We start from the raw sequence: 26,971 nt of genomic DNA on the forward strand, positions 1-26,971 counted from the left end.
TTCCCTATTTATTTACTTTCTGAATTGGGTGAAATGTCTCGGGGGTCCGCACTGTCTATACTTTCTCTCTAAACACTCCTCACGAATGTGGAACCTCATTATTCGCATCTTAAAGTGGTACTTGTGCTCTGAGTTACCAGTTTTCTGTTTTAGATCAAAAATCTAATTAATGAATGTATAGTCATGTAATGTGGAAAGAGGAGGTAAATGTGAATCATTTGTCAAAATTAAAAGCGCTTCAATTGTTTAAAAAATAATACTCAAAGAAGGTATATTCTCCAAATATCACAATGAAACTGCCATGATTTCTGAAAAGCTCCGGATTTTTTTTTTTGCAATGGTACTTGATAAGCAACTTCTATTTTTCTTTAAAATCAATAACAAAAATTGCAAGGATGTTACATTTAATATTTTTTACATAGTACATTCAGTTGAAAAACTTGCAGGTCTTGACGCAAAATTAAACAGCATTGACAGCTTTTTAAGTTAAAAGAAGCCTGCATTTTAACATCTTAAAATTCCCAATGAATGTAATGTAAACAAACCGTTGTGAAGCGCCTTAAAACTGAAGGTTATTAGCGAGTGGCTTAAAGTGTTCAATGAAAATCTGTCATTTTGCATGTTCCTTTCTCTAAAATCTTGTTTTTGTATTCCTACTTGTGCATATGTGTATATATGTTGTTGTTTTTTACTTGTTTGAAAATGTACATTAAATCAGATAATAATGAAACCTTTCTCTCAATGTTTTGTTTTGTGTTGCGTACCGAAACAACAGCACCCCCTCCTGGACATCATCCATGATTTCAGCCGAAGAAGAAACTTTAAAGACCGCTCGATATTTACGTGGATCCTCGTGCGCACTAAAGATAAACTAACTCATCAGGAAGTTGTTCAATTTTGCAATTCGACAATTGCACATCCGAAGAATGAGTAGGATGAATATCCCACATCATTTCAAAATATCACAATGTCATCAGAAGGATGAATATCCAACATCATTTCAAAATATCGCAATGTCACCGGACGCAACTTTTCGAGGGAGATGCTGCGTTTTCCCCAACGGACGTGAACGCAACGCCCGATTTGACAGCAAGGCAGCAAACATGGCGGCCGGCGGAGCGTCCTATCAACACCACCTCTTTATTGTCACTGTCAGATGTCAGGAAATGAGCCTACTGGATGAGGATTAATGGGAAGCGTTCGGGATCAACTGCTGGCCCTTTTTCCACATCGCGTCGCTTTTATCCACCTACTTTTACCGAGGAGAAAGCGGCTGGTCACGGAGGCGTGAAGCGAATAACAACGTCGGCACTGAGCTGCGCTAGCACAATTTCGGCTTGATTTGCTCACTTCGAGCGATATGTTAAACAGGTTTGATGTGATTTTAATCCTTTCATCCTCTTTTTAATGCACAAATGTTTATCTGCAACACGGTGACTCGTTCATTTGGTCAGGAATTAGGACGAAATACACTAATACTAAAAAGTCCACTTAGGTTTTGTTCATTGCTTATGAAGTAAATATTAATGATTAGACAAGGTCATGTGATTTTATGAGGTGCGGAAGTAGGGAAGTGAAAAAGTGAAGTGTACGCAGACGTGGTCAATTGTCCAAACAATAATGGTTTGCTTTAACTATGGTGACGTCACTGTTGAACTCACCTGGACTGACAGCTTAAATGTTACATAATGAGTCAGGTAATAAAAAGAAACTAATCGAGAAATACTATTACTATTTTAGGAATCCTGTGCATTTGTTTTCATGGATTGCTTCTTCTTCCCTATTTTTGTTTTTAGATAAACTCCCTTTGTCAACCATCTCATCGCTCTTGTGTGAAGCCCCTCCCACTTCCTGATGATGTCATCACCACCAGGACAGCCCTGTCCCCAGTCTGGACTTTCCAAGGCACTGGACTCTCTGTCCATGTCTTCTTTTTTATCTGGGGAATTAGACGAGGACGGGCCGGACGGAGGCCAGGACGAGGATGCTCTTGGAGACCTGGAAGTGAACCCTTACGACGGTCTGCCATTTTCCTCCCGCTACTACACGCTGCTGCAAGAAAGACAGCGGCTTCCCATATGGACGCTCAGGCAGGAGCTGTTGGAGAGCCTGGAGAGTCACAACATGGTGCTCCTGAGCGCGCCCGCTGGCGTTGGGAAAAGCACGCAGGTAAATAAAGTTGTGGCGAGGATGCTAAAGTGCCCTGATGGAGGATTTTTTTTAAAGTTACGAGCGCTTTTGATACATGAATGGAACTCCAATTCTTGGTAACCTTCGTGGGTCTTCTTCTCTTCCAGGTGCCGCAGTGGTGCGTGGAGTATGCGTTGTCCTATGAATTTTCTCAGGGCCCCGTGTGTTGTTCGCAACCTTACTCGGTGGCCGCGGTCAGTCTGGCCCTTCGCGTGGCTGACGAGATGGACCTCAGCTTGGGCCTGGAGGTGGGCTACGGGGTGGCTCACGATAACAGTTGTACACCGGACACCTTGCTCAGGTCTGGAACTTTTCCTACTTAAAAAATGTTTAAAAAGGCCAGTAATCCACCAGGCCGGTAAACATGTTTTTTGGGATTATTGGATTACAGACACTGGGTATGATGTCACATCATCATCTATGTTTCACTTGCTGCCACACCCTGCATGGTCTTTGTTCTCTGTTGGCAGTAAATTTGTTATACAAGTGTCATGTGATACCGTCTCTTAAACTATGAGAAGATAGATGCATATTTAGATTTTAAGACTTACTTTTATTTACTAAAACATGATTTTTATGTGTTTTTTTTGTTGGCAAAGTTGGCTGGTGGATAATCAAGTTATGTTGTAAAATGTACATGTATACTATTCAAATGTCTCTTTGTTAGTATATTAGTATGCTATTCTGAAGAATTACCGTAATTCTTGGACTATAAGTCCCACCTGAATGCAAGTCATGCTGTCCAAAAAATGCCCAATGAAAGGGAAACAAAATATATCACAAAAAAACAAAAATAAAAGACGCAGGCCAAGCCAAACTACAAAAAAGTGTGACGTATTGTCCGGAAATTACGGTCATCTTAACTTTAATCTTCTCCCCAAAGGTTTGTCAGCGATACTCTCCTGCTTGAAGAAATGATGTCCGATCCGTTGCTGCATCAATACGGAATCGTGGTCTTGGACGAGGTCCAGGAACGCACCGTGGCAACGGACGTGCTGCTCGGCCTGCTGTGCGACGTCTGCCGTCAGAGGCCGGACAACTTTCGCGTCGTCCTTCTGACCCACCCGGGTCTCGCCCCTCGGCTCGCTTCCTTTTTGGGCCCGTCCGTACCTCACCTTCACGTGGAAAACCTTTTCTCGGACGCCTCTTCCAACGGACAAAACGAGGAACGTGTGGTGGAGGAAGAGGAGGAGGAGGAGGAAGAGGAGAGTGACCCTATGAAGATGAAAAGGATGGAGGTGGTGTATCCGGAGCTCTCACCTGGGAAAGAACCCGTGGCCGCCGCATGCCATGTGGTTCTCGATCTTCACCGAAAAGGAGAAGAGGGAGATGTGATGGTGTTTCTTGCTAGCGTACAGGTACGTGTTTTTTAGGATGGATGCTAGCGATGTGCTCAATCTCATTTTTTGGGGTATTGGAATTGGGAGGGAATATATATTTTTTAATGGATTGGTTTACATTTTTAGCTGTTAACTAATGGTGAGAGTCGTCCAATCCATTTTGACTGCAAGCCCCCCCATTCAAATGGGATTGAACGCCTCTTGCCGTCAATGGGAGTGAAGTAGCATCACTTGTTACGGCATTTAATGAGTTAACATGTCATTAAATGATCCGTATGTATAATGGGAAAATTTCTAGATATACAGCCTATTGCGCATGTGTCAAAGTGGCGGCCCGGGGGCCAAATCTGGCCCGCCGCATCATTTTGTGTGGCCCGGGAAAGTAAATCATGAGTGCCGACTTTCTGTTTTAGGATCAAATTAAAATGAAGAGTATAGATGTATATTAAATTTCCTGATTTTCCCCCTTTTAAATCAATAATTGTGATTTTTTAATCCATTTTTTTCTGTTTTTAGTTCAAAAATCATTTTGTAAAATCTGAAAATATATTTAAAAAAGCTAAAATAAACATTGTTTTAGATCTATAAAAAATATTCAGGGATTTTAATCCAGTTCTTTTAATCCATTTATATAAAAAAAATCAAAATATTATATCTAAAATGGTCGGCCCACATGAAATCGAGTTGTCGTTAATGCAGCCCGCAAACCAACCCGAGTCTGACAGCCTTGGCCTATTGAATTAAATTTACATTAACGCGAATGGAAAAAAAAAGTAAATGTGCAACAAATCAGTTTATTCATGTAAAATACATCATTAAAAAAATCTGTTTTCGAACCTTATTATGACCAATGGGGGAAAAGGGGGATTAGTGATACTATATATTTTTTTCCTGCTTGGTTGTAATCACCCTTTGATTTGGTTATAATAGCTTTATTCAAATGAGTTGGACAAAAGACATTTGGTTATAGTGCTTTTCCCCCCAAACCTTTATTTTGTGTGCCTACAGGAAATAGAGGAGTGTGCTAGCCAACTTGAGGCAGCGCGTTCAGGCCTGGGTCCTCAACTGGGTTCACTCAGGATTCTTCTCCTCCACACCGGACTCGGTGGGCTGACCCAACGAGTGTACCACCCAGAAGGGTCAACACACCGGGACAATGACGGGGCTGAGGGAAAGGACAACGCCATATTGGAAGCTGAAGATTCAGACACTCAGAGGAAAGTCATCCTCACCAATGGCCTGGCTGAGGCTTCCTTCTCACTACCAGCCATTCGCTATGTCATCGATACAGGCCTTCAGCTCAAAACGGTAAGTTTCTACTCATTGGAATCTCATACCTGGCAACCTTGGCCAATTGCTCCCCTTATTAATGATTGCAATTCCCCTTATTAAGCGATTTAAAAAAACGTACAAATGCAACGTTGCTCATTTTTACTCACATAGGGCGCACTTAAAAGCCTAAAATTTCCTTCAAAGTGGACGGGGTGCCCAATCAGTATGCACTAAATTCAAGATTGAATGTCTGGGTACATTGCTTGCTGACAGGCTATATTTATATAGTGAAAAGGCGGAATTCACATGCGCATATCATGCTTAAAGGATGACAATATTAGCAATCGGCGATGCTGTTTTCGTCTGCTACCAGTGACTGAGACGATCCGAATTAGAGCCGAAAAACGTAAAACGAGATCGGATTTACAAAAAAACGTACAAATTACCGTCCAAAAGTTGTTATACGGCGTACACAATTTTAAATGATTAAAAAAAGACATACAAAAAATGGAAGGACATTAGCTGGCTGCGCTAACAGTCACAATTTCATGTCCTTAGACCTCAGTTGGCCACAGATTTTCTTTCCATAGCTGCTCACTAATAATTAACTATGCATGCTTAATGAATTTTCTCCATTTTAGGTTTACAACCCTCAAATAAGAGCCAACTCGCAGATCCTGAAAACAATCAGCAAAATGCAAGCGGACATGCGAGCTCAAAGAGTGAACGGCAAGCTTCCGGGTAGGTCCCGCTTCCCAACGGCATTTGCCAGTCCTTCAGCCCACGGGTTCACGTTACATTTGTAATCCTTTCTTCCCTCGCAGGCTTGTGTTTCCGCCTCTACCCGCAGTCCGTGTACGATGACGGCATGGAGGAAGCTCATTGTCCCGGAGTCATGGAGGAAAATCTCAGCCACTTGGTCTTGTTGCTCAAGAGACTGGACATTGCCGACATGGGTCAATGCAAATTCCTTGACAGGCCAGGTACTTTTTACGACCCTAAATGACCTTAGTTGGTGCCGACTTTGACTCTCTCTGCCCCCGATTAGCGCCCGAGGCCTTAATGCAGGCCTTGGAAGACCTGGACTACCTGGCGGCGCTGGATGACGACGGCAACTTATCGGAAGTGGGCATCATCATGTCCGAACTGCCCCTGGAACCGCACCTGGCCAAAGCCCTGATCGCAGCGTGCGAGTACGACTGCGTGGACGAGTTGCTCACCGTCGCCGCCATGCTGACGGGTACGTAGCGGAAGCCGCCGTCTTTGCTCCTTTGCCGCTTCGCCTGCGAATTCACGGTCCAATCGGCGTCTCCCGTTAGCTCCTTCTTGCTTCCTGAGACCAGAACCTCGTAGAGAAGAAGCCGCGGTGGCTCAGTGGCGACCTCTAATGCACAACGAAGGCGATCACATGTCTCTCATTAACATTTACAACGCCTACAACAAACGTAAGTTCACCTTATGACGGTTTTTCTTACGGAATTAATGGTAAACACTACCGTCGTTAGGCATTGAATGAGTGGTTGGCGCGTCGGCCTCACAGTTTTGGGGTCGTGCGTTCGATCCCAGGTCGGCGGGGGGTTAGGGTTTACTATTTTACTGCAAGGGTTATTCCAATCGTGTCCATTTAAATAATACCTCAAATTTGCCAATGTGTGGAGTTTGCATGTTCTCCCGGGCTTGCGTGGGTTTTCTCAAGGTACTCCGCTTTCATCCTACATCCCAAAAACATGCATGCTAGGCTAATTTAGCACTCGAAATTGCCCCTAGCTATGATTGGTTGTCCTTTAACTCCTTGTCCCCTGCGATTGGCTGTCCATCCGTGCAGTGTGTCCACCACCTGGTGCCAGTAGTTAGCTGGAATAGGCTCCAGCACCCCCGGAAACCCTGGTAGAAAACGAATGAATGAATGAATGAAGTAGCGACGTTTTTAAAGTACTAGGTCAATGACTCGAATGAAGGACGTGATTTTGACTCGTTGCAGACAATGAAGACGAGTCGTGGTGCGCCGCCCACTTCCTGAACCACGCCGCCTTGCGCCTGGCCGCGGTGATCCGGGCCGAGCTGCTGGAAGTCATGCAGCGGATCGAACTTCCAGTGTCCCATCCCGCTTTTGGGTGCCAAGACAATTGCACAAATATCAAGAGGGCTCTCATCTCTGGCTTCTTCCTTAAAGTAACTTCACTCTTGTCTTCCTTTTCTTGGGAAATTGCAAACGACACGTCATTGATAACAAGTGAGATTATGCTCATAATAGCTTGGAATTGTTTTGGTTCGGGCTAACGTAAACACCCATAATTGTGTCTCCGACATTTTCTGGGGGACAAAATATTTTATTTTAGGTCTGAAAGCTGTTTTGGGGTGCAAAATTCAAAATGAATCTCAATTTTTTTCACCATAGAATAAACCAAAACAACTGCGTAAGAATTTGCACAAATAAGCATAATAATTTCTTTATAAGGTAAACAGAGCGACAGTATTTTTAAACAATAATGTGAGTATTTTCGGAAGTTGATTCGATGATCGCCATCTGCCGGAATCCAAGTCAAAGCAATTCAAGAGTCCCTCGTAGATCTTCATTGCCATCTCAGATCAACAGTCTCGGCCTGGAACATGGTGTCCTGTTCGGTCAATAGTCCTGAAAACAATTCACTGGCCTCGAAAGCAGCTGTGGGGGAAAAGTGTCCTCGAGCTTACTCGGTCCCAACATAAAGTATAGCACAAATTAAATTATAGCTTCATTACCTATTAAATGCTTAATGAACATATAGTAACATCCCAGAATAAACCCAACACATTTGCTTGAACAAAAATGGTCCAAAATAACACAATATTAAATGAGTCTCATGAGCCTCCACATTAGTTTTTTGTGATGAAATGTGACATTTGGCGTTGTTTCCTCCTCAGGTGGCTCACGATGTGGACGGTTCCGGTAACTACCTCTTGCTAACTCACCGGCACGTTGCTCACCTGCATCCCCTGTCTTCCTACCTGTGCCGCCAGCCCCGCCCGGCCCCTCCGACCTGGGTTCTCTACCACGAGTTCACCATTTCCTGCGATAACTGCATTCGCATTATATCTGATGTCCACCCCCACATGTGAGTTAAATGGTCCATTCCAGACTCACCTGTGCTCGTATTTACCTGCAAATGTGAAAGAGTTTGAAGGCTTCATGAAATAACTAATGGTTAACTCACTGCTTGCTAATAATCAGGATAGACTGACCAGATCTGCTTTAAAAAAGGAACCATTTTTTTCTTCACTTTTTGACCTTTTATTAACACTCAAACGAAAACAAAAAGTTATCAGCAACCTTCCTACTCTTTCACTTTAACATTTTCACGTCAAAATTATGATTTTTTTAAATACCTACGAGGCATTTGACTCCAGTGGCTGCCATTGACATAGCTAGGTTTTGACTATTGTTTCTTAAAATTACTTTACCACAATAATTAATTTTCTTAATTATTAAAAATAGTCAGTTTCCCTATGAAGATGGATGCTCTTAAGTGTCATTTTTTTTAAAAATGGTCCTTAAAAGAGTCAATTATTTACGAAATGAACTCATTTGCTCTCATTGACAGTGATGGACGTCCAATTTATTATTGCAATGATGTCAAAATAACATTTTTTTTAGTTTTTACCTCACTGACTGTCAATGTAGTACTCAGACTATCTGTTATGGTACCTTGTAAAATAATTAATACATTAAAAAAAAAGAACATTAATTCCCGTCAGACCTCCCGGTAAAAATTGGATTGGACAACCATCGACGTCAGTGGCAGTCAATTAGTTAACAACTATACAAAAGTTGGTACACGGTCGATTGGTCGCCCGGAAGGTAAGTGATAATTACCATTTAAATGGTTGCTCAAATTCCCTAAATACAAACTGCAAATGACTATTTAGTCATACTTAATGCCGTAGTAATTATTAGGCTAAAGAAAAGCTCCAAATTTCCCGTACTTTTATTGTTTTTTGTTGGAGAACTTGTTAAGACCCTGACTGACGTCGCTTCTTAAAGGGACAACGCATGTACATACAAACTCTTCTACACTCACATGTCGGCTCAGTGAAACTGCTCATGGCCATTGTTGGCTTTTATTGATGCGTAGACCATCTTGTTTTACCTTGTTTTGTCGTCGGTCTTTTGGTCGCCCGTTGTCGCGGTCGGGGCGACCAAAAGACCGCGACCAAAAGACCGGCGACCAAAAGACTGGCGACCAATCGACCGCACACGACAAAAGTTATTGATCAGTGTTGTGAGCCGTAATATATCAACGTTACTATGTGGTCAACCGAAAAAAAGTTTGTTTTTAGAACACTTTTGGGTCATTGTTCACTTCCAATCGCATAAATGAGTTTTTTTGATGGTTTTTGTGTGGGTTACAGGCTGGTGGAGCTGACCCCTCAGTACTTTTTGGGGAACCTGCCATCCAGCGATGGAAAGGAGCTGCTCACCCGGCTCAGGCAAAATTCCGAGTGTCACTCTTACGACGCCGACGGGACTTCCGAAACCGGCGGCGGGAGCCCAAGCGACGCCAATTCCGACGGAGCGGGAGGGACGGTTTATCAGTCTGGCACGGAGATGTGCGTTGTCCAATGAGGAGCGGGGATTTTTCGTAGAATGGACCTTTAGCAAATACACTACTAGGAAAGGAGAACACTAGTTTTAGGGCTGTTTTAATTTGGAGGAAGTTCTCTGATCTCAATGAGAAAAATGAAAATGTCCTTATTGCAGTTTAATTATAGGATTCTGTGCGTTTAGGGAAAAAATACACTGTTTTTAGGTTTCCAATTTGATGGGAGATTTGTTTCTTCTTTTCTTGTTGGAAGAAGGAATGTGATGTTATTTAAAGAAACCTCTGAATTGTCATTTTCGGGAGAAAGCAATTTATGGTCATGCATTGTTGAAGGTTTTTGATACTCTTTGTACAGACTTTATGGACGCCAATTCTCAAGTCTGTGTGTCTGGGAATAATCACAAAATGTTTCAAGTGGACAATCTGACAAGATGCTCGCATTTGTATGTATACATTACAGTTTCATCAAATAGAAATTTATTTGAAACATTGAATTGTTAGATTAATTTCCAGAAATTACCACCCACAAAGTGTTCAGTGATGAATTTATATATGACTCCTGACCTATACAAGTAAAAACAAGCTTCAATGAAAGGCAAATTCACGATATCAGCTGATAGTTAAAGCATTGTCATACACACACACACACACACACCACTTCCACACGCAAACACACACACACACACACCACTTCCACACGCAAACACACACACCCACACTTTGCAAAGAGGAAGTAGTTGAGTCACTGGCCACAAAAGTTCAGTCACACACACTTTTATCACTCTCACATCCACTCAGTTGGTGAAGACTTTATTTTTTTCCTCTCACAGGGACATACGCACCCTGATTCTCCTTCATAATATACAGCAGGCTGTTCTTTCCAACATGGTAAGTCTTTATCAACTATCACTTTATAAAATAAATAAAATAAAATGTCTACATACTTATTATTGTCATTGTAAGGTCAGGAATCACATTTAAGGCTGACACACACCGTTCCCTATATATATACATAACATTTTTTTCAGTGTTTATTTTGCTTTCATGGAGTGACAGCTGTCCAGCCAATCATTGGATGCGATGCAATTACGCGTCACAGCCAATCACGGGATTGCTTGCACTTGCGCATCAGGCTAAAGCTAACTGCTAAAGTTAATGTGATGCGTCGACTCCCCAAAGCAGAGTAAAAAAAGAATTGTGCATCTTTTAAGTTGGAATGTCTGTCGGAGTATGTGAAAATAGAAGAACAAGCGCTGAAACTAGGTTTGGTATTTTTCTTTTATCGAGTGAGAAAGATACATTTAGCGAAGCGTCCGTTGTAAGCTAGTTTTCCGAAGGAGATAGAAATGGATGCTAAACGACCTCAAGCGACACATTCGACACAAAAGTCGTTTGAATGAAAATGAGAAATGGAAAAAATTGTCATTAAGTCCGATTTGTGCATATTCTTATGACATTTATTAAGATATTTTATATCTATATCTATTACCATGAAACGTAATTATGACTATATCATTAATGAGTAGTAGAAAAACACCTGGTGATGGCAGGGGTAATACTGGTGCGTCATAACTGTATTTATTGTTTATTTTTTCCCCCTGGATTATTTTGGAATCAATTAAACGATAGTTTTTTTTGCAATAGGATATAAAATCAGATACATATGAAGTGAGGTAGTAATTTGTTTCACTTTTGCGTTTCTCATGTTTGTGATATTTTGCCCTCGACTTTTTGCTTTCTATTTCTGTTGACCAGTGAAACATGGGTTTGTTTGTTTACCTTTTGTACTTTTAGTTAAAAGTGTCTTGCATTAGTCCACTTTGTGGAGTAACATATGTTGGGTAATTTGAGCTTTTTCTTGTTGGGAAATATAAGGCACGTGATATATTTTTCTCTTTTTTTTGTTCCTCTGCTTGAATTTTTTTATTGGGGCAAATAAGGGCAAAAGCACTTCCTCATCCAACATTCACTAATTTGAGAAGTGATTCAGTTTTCATGCTCAAACTCAATTCAGAATTTACTGACAGTTTGAAATCAGCCAAAACCTTGCCTAGAATTTTATAAAACTAAATGTTATGACCCGCTTTTTCCCCCAGAATGGATTAAACTCATGTCTCAAGGCAATAAAAAATGACAGTAAACCTACTCTATAACAGATTTGACATTTACCCACATTACAGGTTAAAAAAAATACTTTCATCACCATAACAAATAGTAAGTCAAAAATGTACTCAGTCATTTTATGAGTTGAAGCATACGGAAGTTCCATTTCATTTGCCGTCCATGTTTCACAATGGCGTTGTTGCCACGGCAACTGACGTAGGTACACTTCCTTTTACTGAGTTTTATAATTGTCTACTGCATTTCCGCAACTAGTTTCGCCAAATTGTCCATAGCCAGCTGGGATAGGCTCTAGTTCATTTGGGCTTGTTATAAAGACGAGGATTTGTCTTCGTTGTATAACTTAAAAAAATATATATATATATAGTTTACTCATATAAATAGGATTTTGAGTTTTCTCTTATTATCGTGCACTATTGTGCATCACTACTTATCAATGTTGACTTATACTTATTTATGTGACTACTTATTTTTCGACTATTTATTTGTGCACTTCATGGTGAAGCTTTTAATCTCATTATACTTGTACATTGACAATAAAAGCATTCAAATCAATCCAATTCTAACGTTAAACATCAACAATAAAACCAAAACCGATATTGTTGTTGTTTTCAGGCAAACAAGGCCGACGTGAAGTCCATCATGGCTCGTTTTCAGGCTAACGCCGGCGGCGCCGACGACAGCTCCTCCCCGACGCCGAGACCCAAAGCTCCCCTCAACCACACCCTCTCCTCCGTTCCCGCCATCCCATCCAAGAAACCCGTCTTGGAAAGCCTCTCGGGGGGCGCTTTAAATCCAATCTCCAAACCCCCCACCTACTCAAAAGGCCCATCACCCGGCGCCGAGGTTTCCGGAGCCAACAAAACAAAATCCTTGGCTAGCAGGTTCGGCTCGGATGAGACGCAAAAACCTTTACCGGACCGCTGGAAACCAGCAGAATCCAGATCTGAACCAAAAATCCCTGCCCTGAAGCCCACCCTCAAGCCTCCTCTCGGTACCAGCCTTTCCAGCCCCAGACCTCCTGGTCCCAAACCCGCTCCGGCGGGACTCAAACCCACCTTAGCGAAGGAAGAGCAGAGCGGAGCTCCGCCCCCAAAAGTGCCTCCCTTGCACCAAAAACCCAACAGCAGCATGGTCAAGCTACGTCAGCGTAGCGAAAGCCACATGGACCGAGCTTACTCTCCAAGCGATTTCACGGCGCCCCAAGAGGTTTGGAACAAGGAGCCAGACCAGTCCGAGTCAGACCCGGGCAGGGCGGCGGACATGTTATCGCCCGTGGTGTCCAATCCCGCCAGCCCTCCTCCGAAGCCCCCAGCCAGTAAGAAGCCCAGCATGAAAAAGCCAGCTCCGCCCTCTAGTATTCCGGACCTGGGCGCTCCTGACGATTCCGCTAGCGAGCCAAAACGCAACCCCCTTCCGAACGCCTTCAAACTGGGCCCGGCGCCGGCCAAACCCCAACGACCCCCCAAAGTAGACATCGACGACCTCAGAAGAGCCGCTGGAGTTTTTACCAGTAATCCCGATTTACTTGTACGAGCGGGAAGCGACAATTTGGGCATGTTCAGATTCCAGAACATTTTTTGGTATTGTAAAATTTGGGTAATGGCGGAATGAAGGCTGGCGTCCAGAATGTATTTTTATGACCTTAACTTTCACAAGCTCAAAATAGAGAAGTGGTTTTCTGTGACATAAGACATGTACTTTCCCTAATATTTCAGATGGGGTCAAAATTGTCAGACATTTTGGGTGTCTGAAGCCAATTCAGTAGATTTACAATGATGTACTGTAATGCAATTTCCGCACTAGATGACGCAACTAAAATCTGAGGCTCATTATATATGAATCAATATTGATTAATCATTGTATGAAATTCACTTTAGGGAAGTAGATATATAATATAATCCCCTACTACTACTACTACCAATACTTATACTAATATACTAATACTAATATACTAATATTAATATACTAATACTAATATACTAATACTAATATACTAATACCAATATACTAATACTAATATACTAATACTAATATACTAATACTAATATACTAATACTAATATACTAATATACTAATACTAACATACTAATACTAATATACAAATACTAATACACTAATATAGTAATACACTAATATACTAATACTAATATACTAATACTAATAGACTAATACTAATAGACTAATACTAATAGACTAATACTAATAGACTAATACTAATAGACTAATACTAATATACTAATACTAATAGACTAATACTAATAGACTAATACTAATATACTAATACCAATAGTAATAGTAATACTAATACCAATACCAATACTAATACCAATAGTAATAGTAATACTAATACCAATACTACTACTACTACTACTACTACTGCTAGTACTACTACTACTACCAGCGTACAAAATTAGAACTTGTGCTATAACTATTGTACAAATTGGATGACTTGTCATTGTGAGCTGAACTCGTACAACAAGGTTCTCGATTGGTCCAATGAGATTCCCTCTCCATCATCTCTTGAAACCCCGCCCTCAAACTCTCCATTTGTTTGGCTTTATGAGGAAGTGTGCAAAAGGAAGAAGGGAGAGTTTGGAGCCATTTTTAGACTCATGACTAGCATCAGATAAACTCTCGCACCTTCCCATCATGTTCGAAAAAACTCATTGACTCCAAGTCGTGTTTATTTTGCTCATATATCTGAAATGAGCCATGAATAATAGATATTAGTGATGGCGTGGACTTGACGTAGCGTACATAAATAAGTGTGCATCATTGTTTTTGTGACAGGAAATGGCGCTATGAAGAAAACAGTGGCCCCGACTCCTTCCTCCAACCACAGCGGGCGACCTCAGCCGCCTCAAAGCGCCCTTCCAACTCTGCCACCACGACCTCTGCCAAACATGTAACACATGCAAACACACACAAATACGAATCCAAACAAATATTGCATTTGAACTAAAGACGGACAGCTTGGAGTCAAACTGCAGCACATTGATGGCCTCGCCACGTCCTGTCGTGCGTCAATCGATCTCAACGTTTGTTTACTTGAACGACTAACGATGTCGACCGTATTTCAAGATCACATTTAAGGGGAATGAGAAGAGCAGCTTTGATTGGTCATAGAAGTTTGTAAACGCACCTACAAAAGACAAAGACTATTTCCCAAAAATGTAAACATGTACTTTACAGTGTTGCCCAGGAAGAAAACTACGACGACGTCGACATCGTGAACGTCAACTCGAATTCTCCGCCTCCTCTCCCGCCGTCCACAGGTTCGCTCAACTCTTAATAGTGTCGGGGTTACAACAACTATAATCATAATAAATGATATATAAATAGGCATTTTTCCCAAATATAATAATAATAATAATAAATAATATATAAATAGTATATAAATAGTCATTTTTCCCCAAATGTCAATTCTTCTTTATTTATTTATTTTTTATAATTAAAAAAAGATTGACCTCAGGTCTTATTATAAGTCCATTTTTCAATCCACTCTTAGAAATAATTTCTACCATTTTTTTTTTAAATCTCAGTGTCATATTCATAGATGATAGTGTTGAAGTTTGACCTGTTTTCTTATTGGCTCTCTGTAGATCATCCAAGCTTCAGGCCCAAGGTAAGCCATGCACACCGTGGTAATGGAATCGGCAAAATCCTTCACCATTTCAATTCCAATCACAGTTATAAATGTCCAATCCCGTTTCACCGGGATGACGCACTATAGTCGTCCTTAGCTTTTATTCACCGGACTTTTTGTCACTTTATTTTGTCTCCTTTCTACACAGGAAGAAGACGACGACAGCGGCGACACGTATGAGCCTCTTGATGAAACCTGGTAAGAGAACGTTACATCTACAGACGTCCGATCGGCAACCAAGTGTAAAAACGTGCTCCCTTTACAAGGCATTTGAAAAAAAAACGGCAGGGAGAATACACTTGGATCTTTTAGTGGGTTGGCTCAGTGTTGTCCTGCATCTCATCAGCGTTTATTTTGGCTGTGTTATTATCCTTTTGCGGCCACGCTCTGTGTTAGCCTAACATGCTAAAACCACGTTTCACCGTCATCCTCTTCTTAGCGTTGGTCTGGAACTAGCGTTCATCTCACAACAGCGCCCCCGTTCTCTGTGGTGGTCTGAGAATGTAATAACAGTTAAAATTTATTTAATTTTTATTGAAAGTTTTTAATATTATCGTTGACAAATATGAATTCACGATAAATATCGTTATTGTTTTATGGCCTAGATCAAGGGTGTCAGACTCGGGTTGGTTCGCGGAGCGCTTTAACGTCAACTTGATTTAACGTGGGCCGGACCATTTTAGATATAATATTTTGATATATATATTTTTTTATAAATGGATTAAAAGAACTGGATTAAAAGCCCTGAATATTCAGTTTTTTTATAGATCTAAATGTTTATTTTAGCTTTTTTAAATATATTTTTAGATTTTACAAAATGACTTTTGAACTAAAAACACAGAAAATTGATTAAAAAATGACAATGATTGATTTAAAAGGGGGAAAATCAGGAAATGTAATATACATCTATACTCTTCATTTTAATTTGATCCTAAAACAGAAAGTCGGCACTCATCATTTACTTTCCCGGGCCACACAAAATGATGAGGTGGGCCAGATTTGGCCCCCGGGCCGCCACTTTCACACATATGGCCTAGATCTAGTTACATCCTATAAATTGGTCACGGTTTGGATTTTAATCCCGGTTTCCCGTCACCTCAAAAGGGATGAACACGAGAAGAAAAAGGAAAAAGAGGACAAACGGCAACTGGAGCTTGAGAAGAAGGAGCAGAAGGGACGTGAGAAGAAAGAACAAGAAGCCAGAAAGAAATTCAAGGTGACATTTTCCGTTTCCCTCGCTCATTTTGAAAGAGATTTTGGGATTGAAATGCTGCCGCACGTCAGCTGGTCGGGCCGGTGGAGGTGGTTCACCGGGGAAAAGCTTGCGGAGATTGTAAAGGCGGGAAGACGGAACTGGTGCTGAAGAGAGGAGACAGTCTGGACATTATTCGAGTCCAAGGGAACCCAGAGGGGAAGTGGTTGGGACGGAAACACGACGGGACAAGTAAGTTTTGTCGTTGCCTGTTTTCTAAATGATGGCCATGTCATATTTCTTTTACAAATCCCATTGGATGTTTAGTTATTTTTTCTGTCCATTAACTGGCATCATTGCTTCATCTTGGCTTTTTTTTATTTGCCAATGTGGGTCTTATTATAAGTTGTTAATCTACAGTGTGTCAAAATGTGTTTCTGTTGAGGACAGCGAGATGAATGATAAATTGTTGTATTTTTTTCAGTTTGATTAGCCAACGCATCTGAAATTTAGTGAGAACAAGGAAATAGTCGTGTCATTTTATTTTGAAAATATACACCGTTTTTATATTTCAAGAGAAAAAGTCGTGTTGCCAAAACGTGGATTATAGTTTTGATTCAGATTGTTGTAATCGTGTCAAACGTGACATCTCAACATTTAAAACATTTCTTTTCGCGGAAAAACAAACTGTAATATTTCAAATGGTCTTTTAAGCAAAGACCAAGTTTTTTTGCGTGCTAAAAATAGGACCTTATTTTTCTTCTTTTTGAAATGATGACTTTTGATTGTACTTTAAAGTACTTGTTTCTTTTTCAGTTGGCTACGTGAAGATCCCATTAATGGAGATTGATTTTAACTCGTTAAAGAATCATCCGGCCCAGCACGGCTACACCAGCGACGTTTACGATGACGTGGACGTGGCCTCGTCAGACGGCAGGTGCCAAGCCACTTCATAAACAGTCCTTTTATTTTGTTGGAAACAGTATTTTGACTTCCTTTAAGGCAGCTTTGTTATCATTTGTCGGTGCTTGCCTTCACAAAAACTGCTTCGAAATGCTTACCGTAACAGTTAAACACACCAGAAATACATTACAATCATCCATTTTAAATCGTGGAACTGAAAAAAGGACAATTTTGCCTTATTTTTATGATTGTAGAGAAATTAAGGAAATAATTGATTAAATTTCACCTTTTTTCTAATTAGGCGACGTGACAAAATATAACCAACCATGATAGGAATATTCAATAAAGCATGAAATAAAGGGGGGGAAAATCATCCATATACAAATGAGCAAGTTAATGGGTCAAAAGATAAATATAAAAATACATTTCTATGTCACCTTATCACGACTTTAGGCAGGAGAATTCAAATGTGTACTTTGGAAACATAGTTTATTAGATTAGCATTCAAAAAATATGTATACATCTATATAATTCTGCTTGCATGTAACATTTTGACCTCTTTTCTCCCCACAGCGGAATTAGCGGCCATGGAGGTAATTTTTGCGTTCACTTTCATTTCACCGTAATTTACGCCGGTCATTACAATAATCCCAACATGTGATCTTTTTGTTTCTTTTTCGTAGTGATTTTGCCGCCTCCTCCAGTGGAAGATCAGGAACTCTACAACGATGTCATGGATTCAGACTTGGACGTGAGGTGGGAAGTTCAAAAAAGGACAATATTTGAAAAGGAACAGACGTTAAAAGTGTCCATATTTGGCCCCGTAGCTCCTCCCACCCCAGGTCGTCCGTCACAAAGACGTGGGGCCTCATCAAGATGTTCGAACGAAACAGACGTCCGATCGGCACCCAAGTGTAAAAACGCGCTCGATAGAGTAACGTTGACCGGTCCTCCTGCTTACCCTATTTTCTTGCATATAAGCCGCAAAAAAAAGACTGAATCGAGGGTACGGCTTATTTCCGCACAAATTAGATATGGACGAATACTGTAAGGTGACAAAGATGAAACTCCATAATTGGATTGGATTGGATAGCTTTATTCGTCCCGTATTCGGGAAATTTCGTTGTCACAGTAGCAAGAGGGTGAGAATACAGACACAGCAAAAGACATTTTAGACATAAATAAATAGGTCATAAGTAAGTTAATAAATTAATACATGAATAAATATATACCAAACAAATAAGCGTGTTGCTGAAATATATACATATATATACATATACACATATGTGTACATACACATATATATATATATATATATATATATATATATATATATATATATATATACACATACACATAGATGTGCATGCATACGGTAGGTCTTAACACTCAGCCATTTGTTTTGTTAAAGAGCCTGACAGCTGATGGGAGGAAGGATCGGCTTATACGAGAGAAATTGTCAAATTCAACCATTTTAAGGGGAGGGCTTACACGCGGAGGCGGCTAATATGCGAGAAAATAGGGTAAATCCCGCTCATCGGCACCTGCCGTCATCTTCAAGAGGAAGATGGTGCCTGGTGTTGCTGTGGCTCCTCCTCTTTGCGATCAATAACATCATTGCACGGAAGTTGCATGGATTCACGTCTAATATTTCCCTAAAATCAACTACTAATCGTGTTGCTCGCACTAATCAGGTGATTGTTTATGACTGATGCATGTTGCCGCTCGGTTTGAAATGGAGGCGTCGGCGGTCAATCTTAATCGAATCAAACGATCGTGAACGCCGTTCGGAATCGAACGACCGAAACTTGGACGACCGAATTGGTTTAATTGTCATTTCTTGTGTTGGGACAGATTGCCTCCACCCAGTCAGTTTGCACAAGGAGGAAATGCAGGTATTTGAAAATATATTTGTCGTAGAAAAGCAAATCATCATGCAATGGTTTTAGGCTTTATCTGAAAATAAATAGGTATTATGTTCATCTTTATTGAAAAAGGATGATTAAGTTTTTGTTGGTAGCGTTTACAAAATGAAACGTTTTCACAAGGATGTATGATTAAAACATAATAAAACTGAGCTGAATTTATTTTTAGTAATTACACAAAATGATGGTTTAAAAATCATCAAATATAAGAATGTTGCATTCAGGACTATCATGTCAATCAAACAACTAAAAATCTAAAAGATTTATTTTCAGCATTAAGAAGGCATTTTTTATTCCTTTCTAGTACACTGAATTATTTCCACTAATTTATATATATATGTATTTAGAAGTTTTTTTTTTAAACGTAATATATACCGTATTTTCACGACTATAAGGCGCACCGCATTATAAGGCGCACCCTCAATGAATGACACATTTTATTTTATTTTTCCATATATAAAGCACTCTATTATTATAAGGCTCCCTGTCTATTTTGGAGAAAATGTAAGACTTTTAAGTGTGCCTTTTATTCGTGAAAATACGGTACTTAAATATAATTTTAAAAAGCCATGGGAAACTAGAGAGATCAAAAGCTAGAAAGATAATCCATTATTTTTATTTCCATTCACTTCACCCTGATATGAAATTATACCTTGTATTTCCCGCATTTAATATAATTCAATCTATTTGTTTTGTCTTTTAAGCTGATGATGAAATCTACTGCGACGTCGATGCCCCAAACCTTCCTCTACCTCCACCCATTAGCAGGTACATATTTCAATTTCCTTTTCTTTTTTTTTTACCCTTCCGATTTGTGATTTTTGTCTTTATTTCACCAGCATTCCGACCCTGCGAGCTCGAGACAAAGCGGACGAAATGGACGCTAAGAAAGCCAAAAAGTTGGAGAAAGAAGAGAAAGACTTCAGGAAAAAGTTCAAAGTTTGTACAAACACACTGAGGGAGAAAAAAAAGTACATATGTCACGTGAATAAAATGTGTTTTTAGTTTGACGGAGATATCCGGGTGCTCTACCAAGTGACCGTCAGCCCCGCATTGACCCACAAAAAATGGGGCGGCAAAGAACTGGTGCTCAAAGCCGGGGAGAAACTGGACGTGATCGTCAAGGGCGCCGATGATAAAATCATTTGTCGGAATGAAGAGGGAAAATGTGAGTGGAAATAAATGAAATGTCACAATACTCATCATTTAATCTGTATTTTTTCTCTCTAGTTGGCTACGTTTCAACGTGCCACATTTCCATGGAGTGAGTACCACATTTCTAATATACTGTTTATATAAATTTAAAATACTAGTAATGACAAGATGAGTTGTTTAATAAAATGTAAGTGTATTTTTTTGATGGTTTCAAGAGCAAAACAGACAGGAATAACTAATTGTATGAGGATGTTGTTAAATGAACTATTTTGTTTTTTGTACAGTGATGGTGAAACTTATGATGATATTGGTGATGGTAAGTGTTTTTTTTTTAATCTTTACTGAAAAATGGGAATTAGAACCACTTTTAATCATGTTCTTACTTTTTTAGATTGCATCTATGACAATGACGATGAATGAAGAACACGTTGCGTTTGGTGTATTTACTTGTCTTCTCCTATTTATTTAATTGTGCTTAGAAATAATAATAATAAAAAATTAAGTCTTTTCGATATGTCCTATGCTAACTTAAAAATATAACTGCGTTTAGACTTTTTTTATATTAATATATGAACTTTGTGAAATCCTCCTTAATCTCCAAATGATGTCAGGCATCATAAAAAAGCTTTATAAAGTCTCTTTTTTTTTCAAAGTTTAATAAATAACACCAAACATTATCCTTTATATGTAGATTATTTATCATTTATAGCCTGTGTTGACCCTTGCAAGAAAGTCACCACAGCCCTTTGTTTTTTTATTTTCTTTTTAATTTGATCATTGGATGATTGAATAGATTTACATTCCATAATGTAAAATATTATTTATTCAGATCTTAGATGAAACCCATGAAAAATAAGAACTTTAAAGGAATTGTAATCCTTTTTGTAATTGTAATCATTTTTACCTTTTATAGTCCATGTCAGTAGGTTTAAGATTTTTCAAAATAGCAAAACATCATAAAAAACGACGTAAATGGCTGGAAAATAATAACGATTGTCCACATTAGTACATTAGTGTACGATACCTATACCTTCCACAAGTTGGCGCTGTGGTCATTTAGCTTGAAGAGTAACGAAGAAGAAAAATACGGAAGTCAACGTCCTTGTCTTCATCATGGCTCCCCCCGTTGCCGTTTCGCCACTTATTAAGGTAAAGAAGCTTTTTATTTATTTAACGCTCACATTTACTTTGTTACGGCATTAAAATCGGCATCGATCATTGTGACATAGTCAAAGTTGTTTTTCCGTTGCATGATTATTGTAAGCTAGTTGAAGGCTTCCACCCTCTGCAATGACATTGAGGTGATATGCTATTAAATAAATCCGTACAATATATGTAGATGTAAAATATATATAACAAACGATTCCTTGGCTACCGTGGTATATTCCTTGTAGGTTTTCTTTGGGTTACGTCTGATTTAAATTTAAACTCAACAGAAGAAGGTCATAGTGAACTTTGCCCTGTCCTAATTGCTCATAAGGAAAATGTATAACAAGTGTTATTTATTTGTTTTAACACATTGGAATCTCCTTTATTTTCAGACTGCCAGGTGGTCGGCCCTCTTTATCGGGGTCTTCTATGGCAAACAGAGGTTTGGTAAGTTCATCCACTTTTTCAACTATAACTATTAGCAGTCATCGAAATTTAAAATCTACACATTCCTAATAATATTGAATCGCTATTTAACCAACGTGGACTAAAATAGTGAGCGTAAACTAATTCATCTGTATTTTATTCAATGTTTTTTGTATAGGAATAGTTATCACGCAAAAAAAATAAAATTATCAGTCAGTTAAAATTGATAATTATCACAATAACTATCATATCGTTATCGTTTTATCGCCCAGCTCTAATTTAAACGTACATTTTACACAAACCGGAATTAAAGAGCCAATCTCTCGCTATGTTATTTTTTAGGGGAATTGTGAGCCATCACTAGTTTGTTTTTGTTATTGTCTGCCAAAATCTGAGCAAGATTCTGATAAATGGCTGCTGAGAGCATTCAGTTTTTCTCCTGCACCTCCACCAAGTCAAAATATGTGTTCAATTTCAGAATACCTGAAGCCAATAGCAGAGGAAGAACGGAAGATGGAGGAGGCTGAAAAGAAGGTTCGAGAGGAGCAGGAGCGAATCGCCAAACAACTAGCTGAAGGTAGCACACAATGATGACATCACATTTATTGGCTCTTTAAACATGATTACAAAACACATTTCTTTTTCTTTTTTTTCCCCCTCTGCAGCCAATTCCGACACCATCCTCAAGTAAACTATCTGTGTTATGTTCAGGATTGAATAAAAGCAGATTATTTTTCATGAAGGCATGTTGGATTATTCATTGTCCTTCATTTAAAGGCCAATTGTAGTAATCCCGACCTCATTTAGCAATAATAATCCCAGGATTGGGGTCAACCGCCGGTAGGAGAAAGTGCAGCGTAGACAAAAGGCGTACTCTCACCTGCAAACTCTATTTTAACAAATTGATATCTTGTCTATTTTCAAATTAGTCATTTTTAATTTCAATTTCATAAAAACAAAATTGGACTTTCTAATCAAATTGTATTGAGCAACATTCTAATTTATGGACATCCACTAGTAACTCACTATGCAGTTTTTTTCTGTCTCAATTTAGATAAAGAAACCTTAAAGATCAAAACAGTCATTTGTTTTTTTCTTGACAATAGTTTATTGACACATGTTTTGCTAGGATTTGCAACCCAAAAGACAACTGTACAATTGGGGAACATACACTCACATACTGTACATACATATCCATTTAAATAGTCCAAATATGTAAATACAGGGTGTTCCAAAATGGCCTCTAAAGGTTCACATCTTGTGTAAAAATGTTTCAAGTTACTTTTATCCACGGCAACGCACTCATAACCGAACAAACAAATTTGAATGAACTTGGATTATTATATACAGACACACTCAAACATGCGTTTAATGTAACTTTACACAAAACTGAATTCTAATTATTTATTTTTTTTACCTTCTCCTGGCTGGGTTAGTTGTTTGCCACGCCTCCACCCTCACGTTCGCTATCGATGGGCTGTTTGCTGTTGTATTCCCTTCAAAATATTCCCAAAATGATGCACACAAATGTCCTCACAATAGGGAAGTAGTCTTGAATGAGCAATTGCGGAAGCTAACAAGCTATGGAAGGAAAAACACTCAAAAAATGCAACAGCTCAGCCTAGCCACGTATTGATTGTGGGTAATGAAGTTTTATTCTGAGAAAGGGTGCTATTGGCTATCAGTGTTGTGTACACAAGTATACTTCATTACCCAGAAAGCCCTCTTTTTGCCCACGCATGCGCGTTGTGCGTTTTCTGGTCCATGTGTAGGCGAAAGAAACCGTTCAGTGCTCGTAGATATCTGTTCTACACGAAAGAGATGCGGCAAAAAAAGACTACAATGCGCTACAATGATAAACAGCCTCTCATGTCATGGTCACCTAGCTTTCTCTCATCTCGAAAATTCTCTCGTATCTAGAGCATCTGGTAGGTAGAGCTGCTCGTATGTAGAGGTACCACTGTGGGGGGGTCGAGCCCCACTGAAGACCCAGCTAACAAATGCTTGAGCTAGTCACGTCCACCATTTTGGCCCTTTTGCTTCCAGTAGAATTAGCATCACGCGACTAACGTGTGTAGACAAAAGACCAGCAGTAAGATGTTGTTCTCACGGAGTAGTTGTTTGGTTCTTAGCTGGATCAAGAGGGATCAAAACCTCAGACTAGTTCTCAAGCTGCACGGTGCAGATTTTCAGACGTAGCAGAAACGATACATGGACAGAAATATGGTTTTAGAAAAACAACAACATTTTATTTATTCCATTCTTTCAAAGATCATGAAAATTAGGAGCCGCTTCATAAGCCCGGACTCCCGGTACCGAGGTATCGCTTTTATAATTTGATGACATCAGTCCCTGCGGACGGCAGCCAGGTGGTGCCGCCGCCCATTTCGCCTTGGCTTTTTCCGGCATTAGCAAGCGCCGGACTGCAGCACGGGTTGGAACTCTCCCACCAAGCAGATCTCCTCCTGCTTCTGACGCACGATGCGCTGGATGGCGGGGGGCAGGCCGCGGGGGTTCCTCGAGAAGACGATGGCGTAGCCGTCCTCGCAGCTGCCGTCGTCCTTGACGGTGCGGCAGGCGTAGGTGATGGCGTAGTTGTCGTAGTCGGTGTCGATCACCCAGTAGTTATCGCCTGGCGGGGGGGTTTAAGGAAGTTTAAACCGTGATGGGGAAAGGGCAAAAAAACCAAAACAGGATGTTTGTTGACGCTCACCTCCGCTGGACAGGTAGCTGGCCAGTCCCTGGTAGTTCATAAACATCTTGCCGGGGGTGGTGGGGTCGGGAACGGAGTACTGGGCAGCCATGTCGGCGCACACCACCCAGAAGCTAGGAGGTGAAAAGACGGAGAACTGTTGAAACCCATTTGTTCCTCTCGAGAAAGCCTGGAAGGCCATTCCAGGTCTAGCAAAGACTGGGTTTTTAGTCAAATCCTGAAAAGGGCAACGATGCTATCGAGTTCTCCAGCAGGACTCTGGCTTCACTTCCATCGAGACGACCCGACTCACCCGAAGAGGGTGACCCGTCCCTTGGAGGAAGCCGTCATGCTGCCGTCGTCGTCGATGGTGTATTCCGCCGAGATGTTATCTTGCAGGAACAGGCCCTCCGGATCCTTCTTTTGCAGAGCGTACCACTTCCCCGAGTACTGAACGCAACACCCGGACGGGTCAGTCACCGACGTCGGAGTGACTCTGGATTCTGGTCTGGCCGGGGACCACGATACTCACTCTCTTGGGGTCAAAGTCTTGCTTGACGGAAAAGCTGTCGACGACGCAGGAGGCGGCCGAGCAGCTCTCGATCCAGGACAGCGCGAGCAGCAGGAGGGTCAGCTTGGAGGACGCCATTCTAGGAGAATGGAAACCCGTTTTGAAGGTACGACGGTTCCCGCGTATTCTAATAGACCCTACGAAAAAAATGCCGTCACTTCTATTGCGCTCGACGAATAGAGTCTTTGTCTTACCTTCTTTATGTCCGAGAATGGGCGAGAAGTACGCGTGGGAGGCCAAAGTGCAGATTGGGGCTCTGGTCAGACGCCGCCGCCTTTATATAGGTTCAAACGCAGACCGGCTTACAACTGATTTTCATTGCCGGGAACTAAATAAGGTGCTTAAATCTAGAGGTAATCTGGTTGGTTAGAAATCCCGATCGTAAGTAAGCTGGCTTCTGTGTTCAAACCCGACAAAGATTTGCCCGAAAATACAATCAGACTCTTATGCAACTCCGCAGAGGCGCAACGGCGTGTACATTTTGGGGCAGATCGAGCTAATACCGCAAAGCCGAGTGCTGATTTGGTCGGGGACGGGGCGATGTTATTAATCTCAACGTTGTTTTGTTCATTTTTTTGATAAACGAATCGTCATTTTCAATCCCAGACACTCCAATTGGAAAAGCTTTGCAAGCTAGGCTATGATCGGAGATTCCAAAAATGAGTCATCCACGACAAATCTATAGTTTGAGCTTATTGAAATGTTTCTACACACAAATGTAAACATTCAACACTGTGGTCAAAGTAAGAAACTTTGCAGGATTAACCTCGGTCACTTGAGATTACTGCCGTCATAACATGGCAGCATGACAAGACGAATCCCAAACGGTCTCCCGCCACGCCACGCCGTGCATGCCCCTTTCATCCGATTAAAGCTAACCAAACAGAACAGCGAGTTCAAGGGTGGCGAGTAAAGATAGTAAACAGCGGGCAACACAACACGTGAGTTGTTCGAGACAGACACGCCGTCTATTTTCTCCGGGCTTTAATCTTCTTGCGTGTCATCAAACGGTCAACGGATGCAAATAGTAGCTCTCTTGTGTAATTTCAACTATTGTAAAAAAAAAAAAATATCTCTTTTGCTTAATGTTATCGCTTTTATTCAGGATATCTTACTTCAAGACAAAACATTCCATGATTGGCTTTTGTTTATCTAAACAGGGATGGTAAATAAATAAATAACTTATAATAATATACCACATTTTCCAAAACACACGTTTCCATGTATTAAACTTTAAATTTAAAAGTTAACATTTAAAAAGTAAAAAAAATAAATAATAACTATCGATGGGGCAATGTCAGTCTCGCCCTAAACAGAAGCACTAAAATATGGATTTTTCTGCCCTCTAGCGGTGGATATATGTAACACTTGTCCTCTCGGGTTGCCAGATACTGGAGAATTAGTTCGCTGTTTGTTAACCATTTGCAATGGCACAAATAGAAACCACACACACACACACACACACACACACACTTAATTATACACATTTTTTGTGTGTGGGAAAATAGTCGAACTCCATTTTGGAAAATTCCATCCCAGATTTTAATACATTACGACACACACTTTCTCCACTCGCCAAGAGAAAGTATGTCCAAACATTTTTGGAGCTGTCATATATACTGCTCATCTCATCCATCCTTCTTTTATTCAGCCACTCACATGGAACAACAGATTATTGATATGACCTTTTCTAAGGTGCTTATGAAAACGTAGCTTATCGTGCCTGCCTTATGGTGTGAACAACAACAGACTAATACCCGTATATAATTCTCAAGTGCCTTTTTACAAATGTTGTTGTTGTTTTTT

General features: G+C 40.4%; 3 protein-coding genes and 1 long non-coding RNA gene across 4 annotated transcripts; 3 read left to right on the plus strand and 1 right to left on the minus strand.

The window, feature by feature from the left end:
• Positions 1-874: 874 nt before the first annotated feature.
• dqx1 (DEAQ box RNA-dependent ATPase 1) lies at positions 875-9,876 on the plus strand. Its single transcript, XM_077622599.1, has 12 exons — positions 875-1,371; positions 1,797-2,169; positions 2,298-2,491; positions 3,074-3,548; positions 4,539-4,838; positions 5,444-5,543; positions 5,627-5,785; positions 5,851-6,042; positions 6,122-6,247; positions 6,784-6,974; positions 7,707-7,897; positions 9,192-9,876. Exons 2-12 carry the CDS (start codon positions 1,855-1,857, stop codon positions 9,403-9,405), a joined length of 2,457 nt encoding a protein of 818 aa, XP_077478725.1. The 5' UTR covers positions 875-1,371; positions 1,797-1,854; the 3' UTR covers positions 9,406-9,876.
• Positions 9,877-10,055: 179 nt separating this feature from the next.
• LOC144090798 (FYN-binding protein 1-like) lies at positions 10,056-20,839 on the plus strand. Its single transcript, XM_077622603.1, has 19 exons — positions 10,056-10,270; positions 12,119-13,016; positions 14,297-14,411; positions 14,699-14,781; positions 15,109-15,131; positions 15,301-15,350; positions 16,257-16,368; positions 16,437-16,596; positions 17,161-17,281; positions 17,821-17,840; positions 17,931-18,003; positions 18,075-18,161; positions 19,102-19,142; positions 19,877-19,940; positions 20,012-20,111; positions 20,178-20,340; positions 20,403-20,436; positions 20,612-20,643; positions 20,719-20,839. Exons 1-19 carry the CDS (start codon positions 10,268-10,270, stop codon positions 20,745-20,747), a joined length of 2,208 nt encoding a protein of 735 aa, XP_077478729.1. The 5' UTR covers positions 10,056-10,267; the 3' UTR covers positions 20,748-20,839.
• A 495-nt stretch (positions 20,840-21,334) lies between these two features.
• Positions 21,335-22,644, plus strand: LOC144091101 (uncharacterized). Its single transcript, XR_013305615.1, has 4 exons — positions 21,335-21,476; positions 21,869-21,923; positions 22,381-22,479; positions 22,568-22,644. It is a non-coding gene; the product is annotated as an uncharacterized LOC144091101 (long non-coding RNA).
• Positions 22,645-24,126: 1,482 nt separating this feature from the next.
• rbp4l (retinol binding protein 4, like) lies at positions 24,127-25,518 on the minus strand. Its single transcript, XM_077623616.1, has 5 exons — positions 25,360-25,518; positions 25,127-25,244; positions 24,908-25,044; positions 24,616-24,728; positions 24,127-24,534 (listed from the first exon to the last, which is right to left on the minus strand). Exons 2-5 carry the CDS (start codon positions 25,241-25,243, stop codon positions 24,311-24,313), a joined length of 591 nt encoding a protein of 196 aa, XP_077479742.1. The 5' UTR covers position 25,244; positions 25,360-25,518; the 3' UTR covers positions 24,127-24,310.
• Between the last annotated feature and the right edge of the window lie 1,453 nt (positions 25,519-26,971).

The sequence above is a fragment of the Stigmatopora argus genome, chromosome 16 (genome assembly GCF_051989625.1).
Source record: "Stigmatopora argus isolate UIUO_Sarg chromosome 16, RoL_Sarg_1.0, whole genome shotgun sequence".
In the NCBI taxonomy this organism is placed as follows: domain Eukaryota; kingdom Metazoa; phylum Chordata; class Actinopteri; order Syngnathiformes; family Syngnathidae; genus Stigmatopora; species Stigmatopora argus.